This window comes from Camelus bactrianus, chromosome 4 (assembly GCF_048773025.1).
Source record: "Camelus bactrianus isolate YW-2024 breed Bactrian camel chromosome 4, ASM4877302v1, whole genome shotgun sequence".
Classification (NCBI taxonomy): Eukaryota; Metazoa; Chordata; class Mammalia; order Artiodactyla; family Camelidae; genus Camelus; species Camelus bactrianus.
Genome location: NC_133542.1, coordinates 76,213,960 through 76,229,269, shown reverse-complemented (window position 1 = coordinate 76,229,269; position 15,310 = coordinate 76,213,960). Strand labels below are relative to the sequence as shown.

Genomic DNA, 15,310 nt, shown 5'->3' with positions numbered 1-15,310 from the left:
AGGAAGTGGGGGGGCGGGGGCGGGGCCAGGCGCGCGCGCCGGCCCCGCCCCCACCCCGCCCGTGGCCGCGCCCCCGCGCCCCCCCCGAGCCCTGGAGCCGCCGAGCCGCGGAATCGGAGCGCTGGGCGCCGAGCGCTGAGCCCGAAGGCAGGGCGAACAAAGCGGTGGCGGCGAGGGCGGCCCAGGCCCCGGACGCGCGGAGCGAGCGACCCGCCGGGCCTTTGTCTCGGGCGGGGCAGAAGCTGCGGCGGCCTCCGGGCGCCCCGAGCTAAGAATGCGGCGCCCGGCAGGGCGGATCGTGGGGCGCTGCGGAGGCGGGCTGCACGGAGCCCGGTCCGGGTCCCGGGGGGACTTGGGTGTGTGAAGGGGGGGGATCCAGCGCGCTGCCCTGCGCCCGCCCCACGACCGCACGTGGGCGGGAGCGGCGGCCCGCGAGGAGCCGGAGGAGGAGGAAGAGGAGGGGACGCGCGGCGGCGCAGCGGGGACCCGGGGCCGCCAGCGCGAAGCCCCGCCCCGGCCGCCGAGCCCCGCGCGGGCGGGCGGTATGCCCCGCGGCCGCCGCACTTTGGCCAGAGCGCTGCCCTGAGCCTGTCGGCCCAGCACGCAGCGGGCGGGCGGGCGCTGCGGGCGCCATGGAGCAGTGGCGGCAATGTGGCCGCTGGCTTATCGATTGCAAGGTCCTGCCGCCCAACCACCGGGTCGTGTGGCCCTCGGCCGTGGTCTTCGACCTGGCACAGGCGCTGCGCGACGGCGTCCTCCTGTGCCAGCTGCTACACAACCTCTCCCCCGGCTCCATTGATCTCAAGGACATCAACTTCCGGCCGCAGATGTCCCAGGTGAGGGTCTGGGCGCGCCAGAGGGGCCCTGGTCCGCGGGTGTTGGCGCCGCCAGGCGGTCCCGGGACCTTGGTCGGAGCGGCTGCTCAGGGACGTCTGCAGGCGGGGGGACCGGGAGCGGAGAGGGGGCGCGTCCCAGGCCTCTGAGCCCGCTCCTCCGAGGGGCGAACCCGGGAGGCACGAAGTTGGCCAAAGTCCCCCAAACCTGGGGCGCGCATCTCTGCCTGCGGGCACTGCCTGGGAGCGCCCGGGACTGGGGCTGCGCCTCCCGGAGTGAGGGAAACCCTGGCGGTGTGCTTACCACCGCCTCCCCGTCTCCCAGGCCCTGGCGCCAGGACCCAGTGAGGGTTCCTTTCGACCTCGGAAATCCCACCGGGCCGGTGGCCTCGACAGGCGTGGCATACCCCAGCTTCGCGACTGGTGGCTGGATGCCCCGGAGGACGAAGGAGCGGGCCGCTGGGCTCGGGGCGCAGCGGGAGGGGCCCGGCCGGGCAGGGCTGGGAGCTGGGAGCCCTGGCGGTTGAGGGAGCTGGTGGGCTGGGGGTGCCGACCCCCTTGCTGGCCTCTGCGTCCTCCTGAACCCTGAGGTGGGGGTGATGCAAGCAGCACCAGATCCTTAGGGTCGCAAACTTACTGGCATCGGGAGCGCCTTTGCTTCCTCAAGTGTGGTCTTTGTCGCGGTTGAGGCGCATGTGGCTGCGGGCAGGCAGGAAGATGTCTCCTTGGCCGGCAGGAGCTGCCTTTCTTGGCCCCTTAAAGGGAACTTGGTTAAGACTTAAGCAGAATAGAATCTCCTGTCCTACTCTCCCCAGCCGTGCAACCCCCATCCCAGCACCTTTGAAAGGGCCCTAGGTGCCCAAGGGGACCAGGGGGCCACCGGAGGTCTGGCCTGTGTTCCTCAGGAGCCACCTTCCTGCTAGCCCCGCAGCCCCTTCTTCTGTGACCCTCGGCAAGTCTGAGTGGACAACGGCCATTCACAAGCATGACATCGGAAAATGGGCTGGGGGAGGGAGGGATGGAGTGAGTCACTGCTTTTCCAGGCTGGGCTGCATGGCCTCTGCCCTTTGGCTGTGATCGTGTTTCCAAGGAGATGGGGGCACCCCCCTCCACTCCAGGGAAGATGGAGGGTGGCTGCTGGCAAAGAAAAGTCCTGGGGAGGGGAAGGGGCTGCCTTCCCACTCTGTAGTGATACCCCAGCACCACGGAGGCGGGTGGCCCGGTGAGGGAGCCCTGGCCGCACTGACCTGCCTTCTGGTCCTCAGGCTCCCCTGAAGCCAGTGCCGTCTTTGGGCACACTCAGTGCTAAGTAGCCCGAGGTCCTGGGGCCAGCTGTCCTGGCTGCAGAATGCTTTCACAGATCCAGTCCTCTCCTCTGCCGTCACCCGCGGTCCCTGGGGGCTGGGAAGGACTTGCCCCACTTGGTGGCTGGAGGAACCGAGGGGAAGAAGAGCCGCTGAGGGCAAAGCTGGGCCTTGCGCGGGCGTGTCAGCCTCTGGCTGTGAACTGCAGGGGCTGCCCAGGCTTGCTGGCTCCTGGAGGTTCCCGACTGACTGGCAGAGAGGTTGGGGCCCAGGGCCCAGCCCGGGGTGGGTGGGTCCGCTGGATTTGGGCAGGATCGGGGAGGAAGGGGTGCTGGCTGTGGCATATAGCTTGGCTCAGCCCCTGCGCTGGAAGCGCAGTCTTCCTGGGGTCCCTGGAGCCACCCTCGGGCCAGCAACACTGAAACCGGCAAAGTCCTGTCCAGCACCCCTGCCCCAGGCTGGGTGAAGTGGTGTTGAGGGGGGCTGGGGAGGAGAACCAGATGGGCGAGTGTCTGTGCCTTCATGGCCACGTGCTCTTACTGGCACCTGGCGCTGTCACCTCCCCCGTAGTGACAACCTTTGGGGCCTCAGTTTCGCCATCTATGTATGTAATGGGGGCTGAACTAGTGGCCACATTATAGCCATGTTGGGAGGATTTGGTGAGCAAAGTCAGAGAAGGGCCTTAATGCCGCGCTGAGGGGACATCAGCAGTTTTCAGAGGGGCGCCTGGACACTGGCAGTTACCGCCGAGGGCTCGTCTTCCTGACCTCAGCTTGTCTGTTGTCATGTGGAGGGTGGGGCTGGTCACATGGATCTCTGTGTGTTGGTTGCTGGCACAGGGATGACTGTGGGTGCTCCGTAAACCTGTGTCCGCCAGGTCAGGCAGTGAGCTGGGTGGCCCCATCTGTGTCCTCACAATGAATGAAACCATTGTTCCTACCACGTGTGGCCGTGCAGGGCTTGGAAGAGGAACCCGGTGGGCTCTCTGTGTGGCTGCTCTTTGCTCTCTGGGGGGCTTATCTTCCCTAGGTGGGGGACGGAAAGGACGTGGTCCTCTTGGTCCCCGGTGGTTGCATCACCAGAACAGTCGTGGCTGCCCTTTCTCACCCATCCCGCCCTAGGCTGGGCACGATCTGGGGAGGGGCATGCCACCCCTGCTTCATAAATGAGACTGCAGCTCAGAGAGGTCGAGTGACTTCCCCAGGTCACACAGATAGTAAGAGGTAAAACTAGCGCGTGAACTTAGGTCTCCCTGCTAGGACGGTTTAGGCAGATTGTGATTCCACAAGCTTCGCCTCCGATGTTGGGCGGGCCCTGCTGGATGCCCGGCCTCCTTCTCAGGTGGTTCGTGGTGTGTCTGTTTCCGTGGGATGGATGGGGGGGGGAGTGCGTGCCTGTTTCCTGTGGGGAATCTGGACACTTTGCTGGCGAGTGGGCAGGGCCTGTCCCCCTCCCTGCTGTCATGGGGTGCCTGTCCATGGGCCCGTCAGCTCAAATGCCTGCCACATAGCCCCTCGCTCCAGAGTGCCACACTGGCTTCTTCTGGTGACATCCTGTTTTTAGAGGACAGCATTTCGAGTCCCCCTTCCGTCTGAGTTGACCTCAGGTGGGTTATTGGCCCTAAAGGGGCATAATAGCAGTGTGCACTTACTGAGTGTCTGCTGTATACAGAGCCAGGTACTGGTAGGTGTTCAGGGATGGATGCAAGTTGCCCCTTTGTCGTGTCCTTCCGGAGCCAGCAGGGTATGCTTTATTTTTAGTTTTTTTATATCCAAAATGCCTAGAAGCCACCTTGGGTTTAATTACACTAATTAGGCATGGCCACAATCTGCTGATCTTAATAAGAGAGCGTGTGTGCCTGGAGCAGCTTCAGTTATGAGGTCCTGAGTTTGCTGATGCCAGCAGACAGCCCCTGCGTTTGAACCTTTGAGGCACCGCCGCCCAGACTCTTGACCGCACCACCCGGCAGGCCTTCTCCCCGTAGAACAGACTGGGGACCCCATCTGTTTGGGACCCGAGCCCGCCAGGGTTTCCCACTGCCCACACCTCCAGCCTCCAGTCCTTCCCGTCCCTGCCTCGTGTCTGACGCTCCAGCCTGCCCCCTCCGCCCCCACACCTTTTCCATCAGTGTCCATCGTGTGCTGTGCCCTTGCTGGAAGACTTCCTCTCCTTTTGCCCTGGATCTTCCCGGAGGAGCCAGTCTATTGGCCCTTCCTCCAGGAAGCCGCCTCTGATTTCACTCTCTTCCCCCCCTGCTGCGTTGCGAGCCTGGCCCTTGCCTCCCCATGCCATGTGCATGGTATGTACCTCTAACTCTTCCTTTCCACACTTTGCTTTAGTAAAACCCACATCGTTTGGGAGCCACACCCTTGCTGCTCACTCTCCAAAACCCAGGAGCTGGAGAGCTTCCGAGTGGGGGATGCCGGCATCCGTGTGTGGTGGCCCTCCGCCTCCAAACCGGGGTGAGCCCTCCCCAGGCTTCCTTCCTGGGTCCTGCAAAGCCGGGCCTCTGCTCCTTTGTCGCTCTGGTCCTTCCTTCGAGGAATGGTCACTGGGCCCCTGGCTGCCAGGCAGGGGTCCAGTCCCTGCTCCGAGACGCCTCCGGGTGAGCAGGACACACAGTGGGTTGACAAGGTGCCCGTGGACGAAGACATGGCCTTCAGGTGTCCAGAGAGTGTCCAGAATGCAGGCAGGACACAGTTCCTGAGGCCGCGGGGTGTGAGGGGCCGATTCTAGCGGAAACAAGGAAGCTGTTTCTTTCCTTCTTTTTGAGTCTGATTTCTTTTTAATTTTGAAAATACCCTGACACACTTGAGAGGAAGTTGGTGACTCGGTGCCCTGTATCCCCGAGTGTTTCTGTGTGCTTCCTACAGATGAGGGTCCCCTCCACAACCACAGTGCAGCCACCTGAGCCCAGAAGACCCATGTGTCCACAAATGCCCCTTTCAGCAAAGGGTCAACCTGAGGGCTGGGCCACCCCTCAGCCTGTCTTTGATTTTCCCAACCTTGTTGCTTTTGAAGGTTCCAGGCAGAACCTTCCCTGGGTTTATTTGCAGAATGTCCCTCCTTTTGGGTTTATTTGCCACCTCCTCGGGTTGGATTCAGGCTTTGCACCCGTAGGGGTCGGGGCAGCCACGATGCTGCCTTGTCCTGACATCCTGTCTAGCAAGGTGGCACGTGGTTTCCAAGTGTCCCCTTGCTGGGGGTGTTGGCTTTGATCACCTGATGAAGGCAGTGTTTGCCGGGGTCTCCACCGTGAAGGCCCTCTGTCCCCCCTCGGAGGTCACAAATATTCCCAGGAAGGAACTTTGAGACAGCTTCGGGGTCTAGTCCCACCTTCTGCTTTCTTCGCTTTTTCTTTTCCTTTCTTTTCTCTCTCTCTCCACCACTTTGGTTGACGGTTTCTCGTCTTACTCCGCGGAGTATTATCTGTGTTTGTCACTGTTTATTTTGATGCCCAGATCGGCTCAGGTGTGACTAGTGGGAATTGCTTAAAGCTGGCTTCCATATGTCTTCTTGAGCCTCCCATCATTTTTGGAGCATTGTCTCTTTCGGGGCACAAGACATCTAAGCTCCTCTTGTATCTTATCTTGTCCAAGCTCAGGACGCAGGCGTGTGTTTAAGGAGCTGGCTCCGCAGGGCAGAGGCGTATGTAGAAGCCGAGATCCGGGCGCAGGTACACCTGCTGCTGGGGTGTCCGCACCTCCAGACGCTCTCAGCAGTCAGACCAGGGCCGTGTGTGCATCTGAGTAAACACAGGCGTGTGTGTGTCTGCGTGCACACATAGGGCTGCACACGTTCACATGTGTATTTGTTTTCTGTCTCTTTAGCGCTGCCAAGTAGAAATGTGTGACTGCATCTGTCTTTTAAAATTTCTGGGGGTCATGTTTAAAAAGTAAAAAGAAATGTGTCTCGTTAATTCTCATAATATATTTTATTTCACCCGTGCCCAGCGGGCTGGGAATCAGATCTGCTGAGGTGAAGAAATCACGTTCTCTTTAAGTATCAAACACAGATGTGCAGAGGGAACAAAACAGATACACAGTACATCTTGTGGTATTAAAATTTCATGTGGGGAGGGCAGTTAGGACAAGTGCCTGGAAAGGCTCCTAAGGGGGAGGGTAATGACAAGAAGCTTGAGAAACACTGATTTCCCGAACATTAGCATTTCCAGGTGGCAGAGTTTGTGGCCCCCAGTGTGTGCAGCAGGGGGAGGGCGTGGGGGAGGGGGTGGGGAGGGGGAGGGGAGGGGAGGGGGGAGTGGAGGCCGGTGGACCTGGAGCCTGGTGTTTAGCACTGACCTGCTGACCAGAGGGGCACTTGCAGGGCTGTGTGGGGCAGGGTTTGAGGCTGGGGTCTGGAGTCAGCAGGAAAGGCTGGTGCGTGTCACCTGCGCAGGTTGTGGGAGGGCACAAGCTGGTGTTGGTGGCACGTGACCTGTTTGTGCCGTGTGCGCTGATTATGAAGATCTGGCTTTGGTGTGGGCCGCTGGGGTCAAACCAAAAAGAATGCTGTGTGTTGGCTGGGGAGGCCATCTTGGGGGACCAACCTCCTCTGCTCTGAGCCCCGGAAATGATGTGTCTTGGGGCTTGGGGTGGGGTCATGGGGGCTCAGCTGACAGAGGTGGGTAGCCACAAGGTGCCCCCGCCCTGGTGCCTCATTTCAGCCCCCACGAGGTCCTGGCGACCGAGGATGTCCCCTCCTTGGCAGCATGGTGTCCTCCGGCCCCTGCCTCCTGTTCCTGTGCCCAGGCCATGTCTGTGGCTGTGGCTTCCCAGAAGACGGTGCTGCCGGGGCCGGCGTGGGGTGCCCTGGTTTAGGCTGATGCCCTGCAGCTCTGGGACTGGGGCCCTACCAGGTGGCCCTCCTCTCTGACTGCCCGCCTTGAATCCAGCTCCTTCTCCTTTGGCACCCAGCCGGCCACAGCCACCCCCTCCCAGAGCAGCTGTTGGCAAACGTTTTATGTCGGGGGCCAGGCAGTCAATATTTCTGGCCCTGTGGGCCAGACGGTCTCTGTCGCAAGAACTCACCTCTGCCCTCACAGTGCGAGGGCAGCTGTGGATGATCTGTAAACGAGTGTGTGGCTGTGACCGATAACATTTATTTCTGGAGAATGAAATTTGAATTTCATATACTTTTCGTGTGTTATGAAATCCTATTCTCCCTCCCCTGCCATGAAATCCTAAAAACCTTTCTACTAAGGTCTGTAGGCTGTACAAAACCAGGCATGGAGCCAGGCCGCTGCTCCCCGTCTGCTTAGAGCCCTTTCCGGGGCCGGCGAAGGTGGCCGCGTCCTCCAGGCTGCCCCCTCCCGGCTCCCATCACAGTTTGCATGAATCACGGTCGTGTCTCCTTTTGTGTCCAGAGCCCTTGGCGTCGGCTGCTCACACAGGAAGTGTTCCATAGAACAAAGCTTTTCCACTGCTGATCTTGTGCCAGGAAGTGTGCTGAGCGCTGCCTGGGCGACCTCCTCGCGTCGCGGAGCGCGTGTGGCTGGGGCTTTGCTCTCAGCCCCACTTCTCCGCCGGGGAGGCTGAGGCCCCTCACGTCTGGAGCGGCGCTGGCCGAGGACAGGTCCTCCAGCATGTAGTGAGCGAGGTGCGCTGCCTGACGGCTGCAGGGCAGCGCTACGTTGTGGCGAGGATCCAGTGATGACAGGTCACTGGCCTGGCTGAGCCCCCATCTCCCCATCTGGAAGGGGGCTCTCGCAGGCTGTTGGGGGAGCTTAGAGAGAAAGTAAGAGCCTGCCTCCAACCAGGCCGGGTCAGTCTCAGAGCACGTGCCCCCTCCCCATGCCCAGGGGCCTGGCTTGCTCCCCACGGCTGGACACTGGTCCTAACTCCCCGCTGCCTCCTGGGCCAGCTGCCTTCCCTCCCCTCCACTGTCCACCTGGCTTCGCGTTGCCTCTGGGGGCCCAGCCGCAGCAGAGCCTGGAGGGTGGACTGCCAGGGCCCCGGCTCTGCCCCTCCCTCTCTTAATTTACCCTTCCACCCCAGGCGGTGGGGGGTGGGGGTGGGGGAGGAGATGGATGGAGGATCCTTGGCTGAGGGGTGGAGGGCCCAGGGTTGGGGGATGGCAGCCCTGCCATTTCCTCTGAGGGTGATGGGGGAACACCTGCCAAAAGGGGTCTCACATCCTCTGCTGTTTCCTTCCGAGGGAGTCTGGGGTTGGAGGGGGCAGGACTTGCTGTCATGTCCTTTGAGGTGGTGCTGGTCCTCAGCAGGTGCAGAAGCTTGGATCCCTGGGGCCAGGGAGACTGGAGGGCTTCATGGAGGAGGTGGCACTTGAGCTGGTGTTGAAAACTGGATGCCGTTAGGTAACTAAGGGTTGGAAATGGGTGGTTGCTGCAGAGATGAGCTCTATGGGGGCAGAGGCTGGGGTGGGGGGTTCCCACTCTGCCCCCCAGGCAGATGGCTGCTGCCTGGCCGCTCCCTGTCCTGGGAAACTTTGTTCTCTGGCTGCCTAGCCATAGCACCTCCCCCAGGCCTCGGGTGACCCTGTGAGACCCTGTGAGGCTGTGCCCGGGTTAACAGAGAGGTGACAGGCCGTCCTGAGGTCGCACAGCTGCGTGGGGGCCGAGGCCTCAACAACTTGCCCGTGTCCCTCAGTCCCTGGAGGACCCTTCACTTCGCTCTTCATTCCACCGGAAAACCAACCCTTGCACGGGCCTCTGCGGACGAGGAGTCTCGGGGACCACGCAGGGCCTGGAGCCAGAGATGGCCTGGGGCTGGCCGGCTCTGCCTTCTGGCCGTGTAGCTTCCGGGGGGGGGTCCCCTCACTTGCTCCCAGGTGACTGGGAGAGTGTCACTCTGGCATTACTCAAGTCCCATTCACCGAACATCCACCCCCAGGCATCCGGCAGAAGGCAGAAGAGAGAACCGTGTCCTTCTGAGGGGAGGGAGACAGAATAAAGGATTCGTGAAGAAAGAGAGATGCAGAGAAAGGCAGCAGGCAGGAGGCTGGGGGCTGCCACTCAGGAAGCTGAGGCAGGCTTCCTGGAGGAGGTGCTGGGGGCCTCTCTGCCAGCGTGCTTCCTGCCTGCTCTGAGCTGGAACGGGCACATGGCCTGGAGTGACTATCATGAGGGGGCGCTGCCAGAAGGGGTGGTCTCTGGGCGGGGTCCTCGTGTGCCCAAGACACAGCCCCCTGGCCAGGCCAGCTCTGCCGTGTGAGCGGCTATGCCTCTGTGCTTCAAGTCTCTGCCTACAGAGTGTGGCTTTCGTGTTTCTGCCTGCCCCATCCACATCCTTCGTCCAGTTCTGTATGGCTGCCCGCTGTCTGCTCCTCCCTCCATGCACCTGGGGACCCTGGGCCGCCCACTCTGGTGGAGCTGTCTGGGGGCAGCCCCCCCCAGGGACCCGTTTTCTCACCTTGCGCCTGGCCTGTGCGCCCCAGGCAGTGGGGTGACCGCTGACTCATCCCTGGGGTGGGGACAGGTGGAGCACTGGACCCTCTGGGACATGGATTCAAATCCTGGTCTCCACTTCCTCGCTGTGTGACCCCCTGCCCCCACCTCAGGCCCCATTGCCTCTGCTGTAAAGGGGGTTTTGACAGCCACCTCGTGGGGTTTGGCTGAGAGCAGAGGACCCAAAGCTCTCAGCCCAGTGTCTGGAGGTGATACGTGCTCAGTGGATGGTGCCCCCCCTCACCGCACCGGGATCCTCTCCCTCCACGGCTGGCCTCACTCTGGGTGTCCGGCCCTTTGGAGCCTGGAAGGAGGGGTGGGGGTCTGCCTCTCCCTGTAAAGGCCCCTCCCCTACCTCGTGCTCTGGAGCCTGACGGGGGAGAGGTCAGGGCGGGGTGGGGGGTGGACGCCGCAGGACCCGCAGACCTGCTTCCACACTGGACACCACGCTTGGGAGGGACAAGCCCCTGCCCCGCTCAGCCCTGGAAGCTTCGCGCTCAGCCCTGGAAGCTTCGCGCTCAGCCGGGCCGAGCTCGGGCCACGTTCTTGGTCCCCCTGTAGCTCTCCGCCATCGGGGGCCCTCTGGTCAGCATCCTGCAGCTGCCCTGACTGTTCTGGTTTCCGGATCCAAAAGATAAACAAGAATAACAGACATGTGGCTGCAGAGGGAGGCTGGGCTGGGCAGTGGGCGCCCGAACTGCCAGCTGGGATTGGGGGTCCCCAGGCGAGGCTCCCCACCTGGCAGCGTGGGTTCGGAGGCCTGAGTGCTGCTAAAAACGCACAGTGCTTCTGTTCTGCGGGTTTCATCTGCAGTTTTTGTAACGTTTATATAAGGATTAAAGTAATTATTTTTAACACCAACTCCTTGTGCCCCTGAGCCAGCGTAAACTGTAGGCCACAAATGCTTCTATGGGTTTGTTTTGTTTCGTGCTTTTGGTTTTAAAGGCAGCGTGTGCATGGAGTGTCTGGCGAGCGCTGGTCCAGGCGGGCAGGGATCATGGCTGCTGGCCCCCGGCCTCCCGTCCCTCCAGGGGCTGCTTCTCCTCTGGGTCTTTCCAGGGATGGGGTCCACCCCCAAGTCCCCCAGGGCCCGGTTGTCCTCTGTGTGGGGCGGGGGTGCTGGTCAGAGGACTTGGTAAGGTGCTGCTCACCGCCTCCTGACCAGCTCGTCCGCTCTGCTCGGGGCTTTGGCGGCTGCAGCAGGAGAGGTGTCTCCCGGGATGTGGCGGGTGGTAGAGTCGGGTGCGGGGTGGGGGTTGGGGCTGTCACAGGCCCAGACGGAGCCATCTTGCAGGTGGGCGGGTTTGGGTTCCGAATATTTCTCTGTTCCGTGCGCCTCCTGGTCCCACCGAGCCCTGCCTCTGCCCGGCCTCTCCCCAGACGTACCGTCCACACTTCCAGTTTCCACCACGCTTGCTTGATTGTCACGTTTGTCTCACCAACGTAGGATGCCTTCGGGGGTGGTGGTGCAGGCACCGTGCTGAGCGCGTGGATGACCCCAACCCCAGGGAGAGGGGCCAGTGCAGCCCCGCCTGCCAGGGCCATGCCGTCACGAGAGGCTGGGCCTGGACTTGCCTGCCTTCCTCCCACCTGACTCCCAAGGCCCACGTTTTGATCTCCTCCCCTGGGAACTGGCTCTGGTTGGCGGGAGTGTCCCTGAAGGTGTGGCCCGGTGAGAGGGGCGGGCCTCTGCTCCTGGGCCTGGGTGTCCCTCCTGGGAGGACAGAGGTCATGGATGCAGCACGGACTGCTCATCTATCAGCTGCATCCAGGGTGTCAGGTTCTTGGGACTGTTGCCACGTGTCCTGGGCACGCAGGACAGCTGGGGAGGGTTCATCCGTTCACGCCCTGTGTCCAGGTCCCCCTGGGGTGGTGGAAGGTTCTAGAGCCTCACGCTCATGACAGCCACACCCTGAGACGCTCCCTCTCTTGCCCCCGATCTCCCCCAACTCTTAATTTACTCCTCCGCCCCGGACACCGGGCATCTGTGTTTTCCTCCCCAGCGCCCAGCTTACCTCAGAGACCCCCGGCAGTCCTTTTGGTGAGACCAGGGACCTTTCAGATCCGAGCTGTTTCTGTCCTCAGACGATGGTGACTCACGGGTTCTGAGCGCCCGTCTGGGTGCCGGGGAGGGGGCAGGCTCTCTCCTCCTGAGGTGGCTTTATCCACGCCCCTCCCCAGCTGCAGGGCCCAGAGGGAGAAGGCAGGAGGCGGGGCCCGGAGACGGGCGCGTGGGCTCCCCAGCCCCTCCGGCCGCGTCCCCCTGACCTCTGGGCCTCTGTGCTCCCGGCTGTGGAGGGGCCGGCCGCCGCCGCCTCTCGTGGTGTCTGGGCACAGTCGGTGTGTCTGGGGCCCAGAGCTGGAGGCCTGGCTTTGCCGCTGACCGCCGTGGCCGCCGAGTCTGCCCGTGGCGGGGCCTCGGTCCCGTCCTCTGTAGGACGGGGGTGAAAGCGGTGTCCTCCTCAGCGGGCGAGGGGACAAGCGGCGTGCGCCCCGTCCAGGCAGCGGGGTGTCACCCAGCCACTCGGAGCGCAGCCCTGACGCTGCAGCGTGGTCGGGCCTCGGGAGCGTGCTGGGTGGAAGCAGCCGGCGCAGGAGGACGGGCGTCGCGTGACTCCACTTACGTGGAAACGCCCAGAAGGGACGGATCCGTGGGGACGGAGAGGAGATGGGGGCGGTCCTGGCGGCTGTCCGGGGCTGGCGGAGGAGGGGGTGGGGTGTCTGCTAACGGGGTGGTGGAGGTTCCGGGACCAGGTGGGTTGGCGCCTGCACAGCGCTGTGAACGTGCTCAGGTTTATGTCAGGTGTACTTCAGCACAGTGACGGGAGTAGCGCTGCCCTCGAAGGGTTGGCGGGGGGCCTGAGGGAGGAGCCGCAGCAGGTGCCTGCCAGGCGGCGCCCGCGGGCACAGGGCACCTTCCCCGTGAGGGCGTCTTCCTCCTTAGGGGACGCTAAGTCACGTTTGGTGACCATGTCGGTGTACAGGCAAACACACAAAGAGCGTACTTAGATACGTGAGTGTTTAGATGTCGTCTTCCAGCTCAGACTCTTCCGCAGGCCCTAGAAGTGCCGCCGGCAGTGCCTGGTGGCGTGGGGCCTGCGCGGCTGCCCTGGCGGCTCCGGGTGGCGCGGGCTGCCGTCGGGAGGGGCCGGCCCAGCAGGTTCCCGCCGGGGGGGGGGCTGAGTGCGGGGGTGGGGGGGAGACTGCCCGCCCAGGGGCGCGGCCCGGGGTGGGGCTGGGCGTTTCTGCCTCCGCTCCTGCATCCTGGGCGGGCGGCAGCCTCTGCGTGGAGGGCAGCGCTGGGGAGGCGGGCGGGGTCTGTGGCTGCTGAGAGCAGGGACTTGTCCGAGTCCCCGGTGCCCTCGTGCCTCCCTGTAGTGAGGAGGGAAGGCGGGTCCAGGGAGCACCGGAGCTCTCGGGCCACTGGCTTCGTGCTTGTTTCTCAGTTGCCCCACCTGTAAAATGGGGCCATCATGTCTGCTGTAGGTCCTCTGGGGGCGGGAGGGAGGATGGCCCTGGGCTTCTACAGTCCCTGCAGGGCCACCCGCCGTCGGGGCGTCTAGAGGGGATGCAGGAGATATGTGCGCGTGGACTCGCTCTGTGGAAGCTGCCCTGCCTCTGACCCCGCGGTCCCCTGTCCTTGACCACGTCTTAAGGAGGGGCGTTGTCACACGGCGCCCCATGTCAGGCCAGCCGCCTGGGAGCTGTGGTTGCCCCAGGAAGCAGCCTGTGGATGCAGTGCCTGCTTCCAGGGCGGACGTGTGTTTTCTGAGGTGTCTGGGAGCATCTCGGCTTCCTCGCGTTGGCTGATGGTGCGAGGTTCCCGGAGTCTCCCCGCCCTGCAGGGAGGCTGGGCCGGGACCCCTGGGGACGTCCCATCCCAGGGTCATGTGCGGGCAGTGTGCTTCCTGAGTCTTTCCTGGGCTGGAGCTGAGGGGTGGGCCGTGGGGGACACCGGCTTTGTCTGGAGTGAAGGACTGAGTCAGTAAATCCAGGCTTTCACATCGCCTCCCACGCAGCCCCGGGGTGTGTGTGCGCGCGTCTGTGTGTGTGTGTGTGTGTGTGTGTGTGTATGTGTCTGTGTATGTGTGTGTGTCTGTGTGTGTCTGTGCCTCTGTGTGTATGTCTGTGTCTGTGTGTGTCTGTGCCTCTGTGTGTATGTCTCTGTGTCTGTGTGTGTCTGTGCCTCTGTGTGTATGTCTCTGTGTGTGTGTGTGGGAGATGTGTGTTTGCCGTCTGGCTGAGCTCTGCATGGACTGTGCAGCTGTGTTCCCCAGGACTGAGGCATCGCATTTCTGGGGCGAGGTGCACGTGTGAACAGATCCGAGTGGGCGTTGGGGTCGGGAGGCCAGGCTCGGCCTGCCGTCTGCGCGGTGCCCTCTCTGTGTCTGTCTCCGGCCCTGGTGCATCTGGACGCTGCCAGCCACCTCTGGATGGGCTCAGAGCTCACACCCACTTTCCTTCAAGCGGCCAAGGGGTTTTGCCCACAGGGCTCTGCCCCTCCGTCCTCCCTGCTTGCGGGGAGCCCTGGCCGCATCCCCATGGCCGCATCCCCACTGTGGGTCAGGAAACAGGTGGTGCAGGTGGCCGCTGAGCAGTGCGTTCCTGCTGCTGGGAACCCTGGACCCGCTCTGGGGCCCCATCCTGCCCCCTCCTCCTGTCTGGGCCTCCTGCTGGTGGTGGGAAGTGCTCAGCCCGGGAAGGAGGCCGGAGTGACATGGCTCCGTCTCGCCTTGCCCAGCGGAGGGGCTCTGGCCCTCAGCCTCTCTTCTGCTTTGCCATCTGGTGGCTTGGGGACTGCAGGCCGGCACCTGGGCTGCCTCTCAGTGGCGGTGGGCAGTGGATCTGGCCAGGACGGTTTCTCGTGCGGGAGCGCTCAGCCCTCTCTGACGTTCCTTGGTCATGATGGGGTCGCCTGTCTCGCTGTGCCTGCTCTGGGCTGCTCCCAGGGCCACCTGGTGATGCTGAAATGGTCCTAATTAGTCACGAGACTGGAGGCGCTTAGCTGTGGGTCAGTCCCCAGCAAAGGGCAGCCCCTGGAGGGACAGGAGTCATCGACTATTTGGCAGCTATGGAAACCGAGGCTCTGAAAGCACAGGTCCTTGTCTGAGTCTACCTGTGGGAGATGGAGGTGGGAGTCCCGAGGCCTCCTGTGCACCTGTGGCCTCCGCAGGGTGCTGGTGGGCCTCTGAGACGTGAGGTTTATCCCTGTGTCAACGCTCCCATTGGTAATTCCTCCGCTGTCACCCACTCTCTTAACTCATGTGCATAATAAAGTTTTTTTCCTCAAAAAGGGGGAAGATAGAATTTTCATACACCACTCCCTCCTCATGCAAATAAACCTTAGGAGAAATGGGCCTGTCATCTCTTTGGGTGTATTTGCGGTAATTTAGCTGCTTAAATGAAACATCTGTCAGCCTGCCGGGCTCAGGCGGGCAGAGCCGCAGACGCAGACAAGAGCGCCTGGGAGGCAGCGTGTTCGCTGCAGGGGCTCGGACTCGCGGCCAGATCCGCCAGCCTGCAGGTGCCTTTGGCACCTGAGGCCACTGTGACAGGGTGTGGGGGGCTGGAGCGTTTGTACCCCATCCCCTAGGGTCCCTGAGGACCGCAGGAGCATCCTTGTTCGTGGCCCGGCCAGAGGTTGGCAGTGGGCCTCCAGGACCGGGAGGCACCAGCCTCGCCGCTGATGTGCGGACTTGGCCGTGGCCGGGGCCCGGGGAGAGGCTGCCTGGTCCTGCAGCCTGCACGTGCCCGAGGGACTTTTAAGC

The 15,310-nt window shown here is 62.8% G+C and overlaps 1 protein-coding gene and 1 long non-coding RNA gene across 7 annotated transcripts in view; both read left to right on the top strand.

Annotated features, from left to right (window-relative positions):
* The first annotated feature begins 60 nt into the window (after positions 1-60).
* VAV2 (vav guanine nucleotide exchange factor 2) overlaps positions 61-15,310 on the top strand; it is a 168,233-nt gene continuing 152,983 nt past the window's right edge. For 4 of the 6 annotated variants that reach the window (XR_012506627.1, XR_012506626.1, XM_074362617.1 and 1 more), the window contains exon 1: positions 61-836. Coding sequence is in view for 4 of the 6 variants with exons in the window: in XM_074362617.1 (XP_074218718.1) it covers positions 633-836 (204 nt within the window). In the remaining 2 variants the exon portion in view is untranslated. The remainder of the gene's footprint in view (positions 837-15,310) is intronic. The other 2 variants (XM_074362619.1, XM_074362618.1) reach the window with 2 other exon arrangements.
* LOC141577518 (uncharacterized) lies at positions 7,605-9,119 on the top strand. Its single transcript, XR_012506631.1, has 3 exons — positions 7,605-7,735; positions 8,361-8,453; positions 8,989-9,119. It is a non-coding gene; the product is annotated as an uncharacterized LOC141577518 (long non-coding RNA).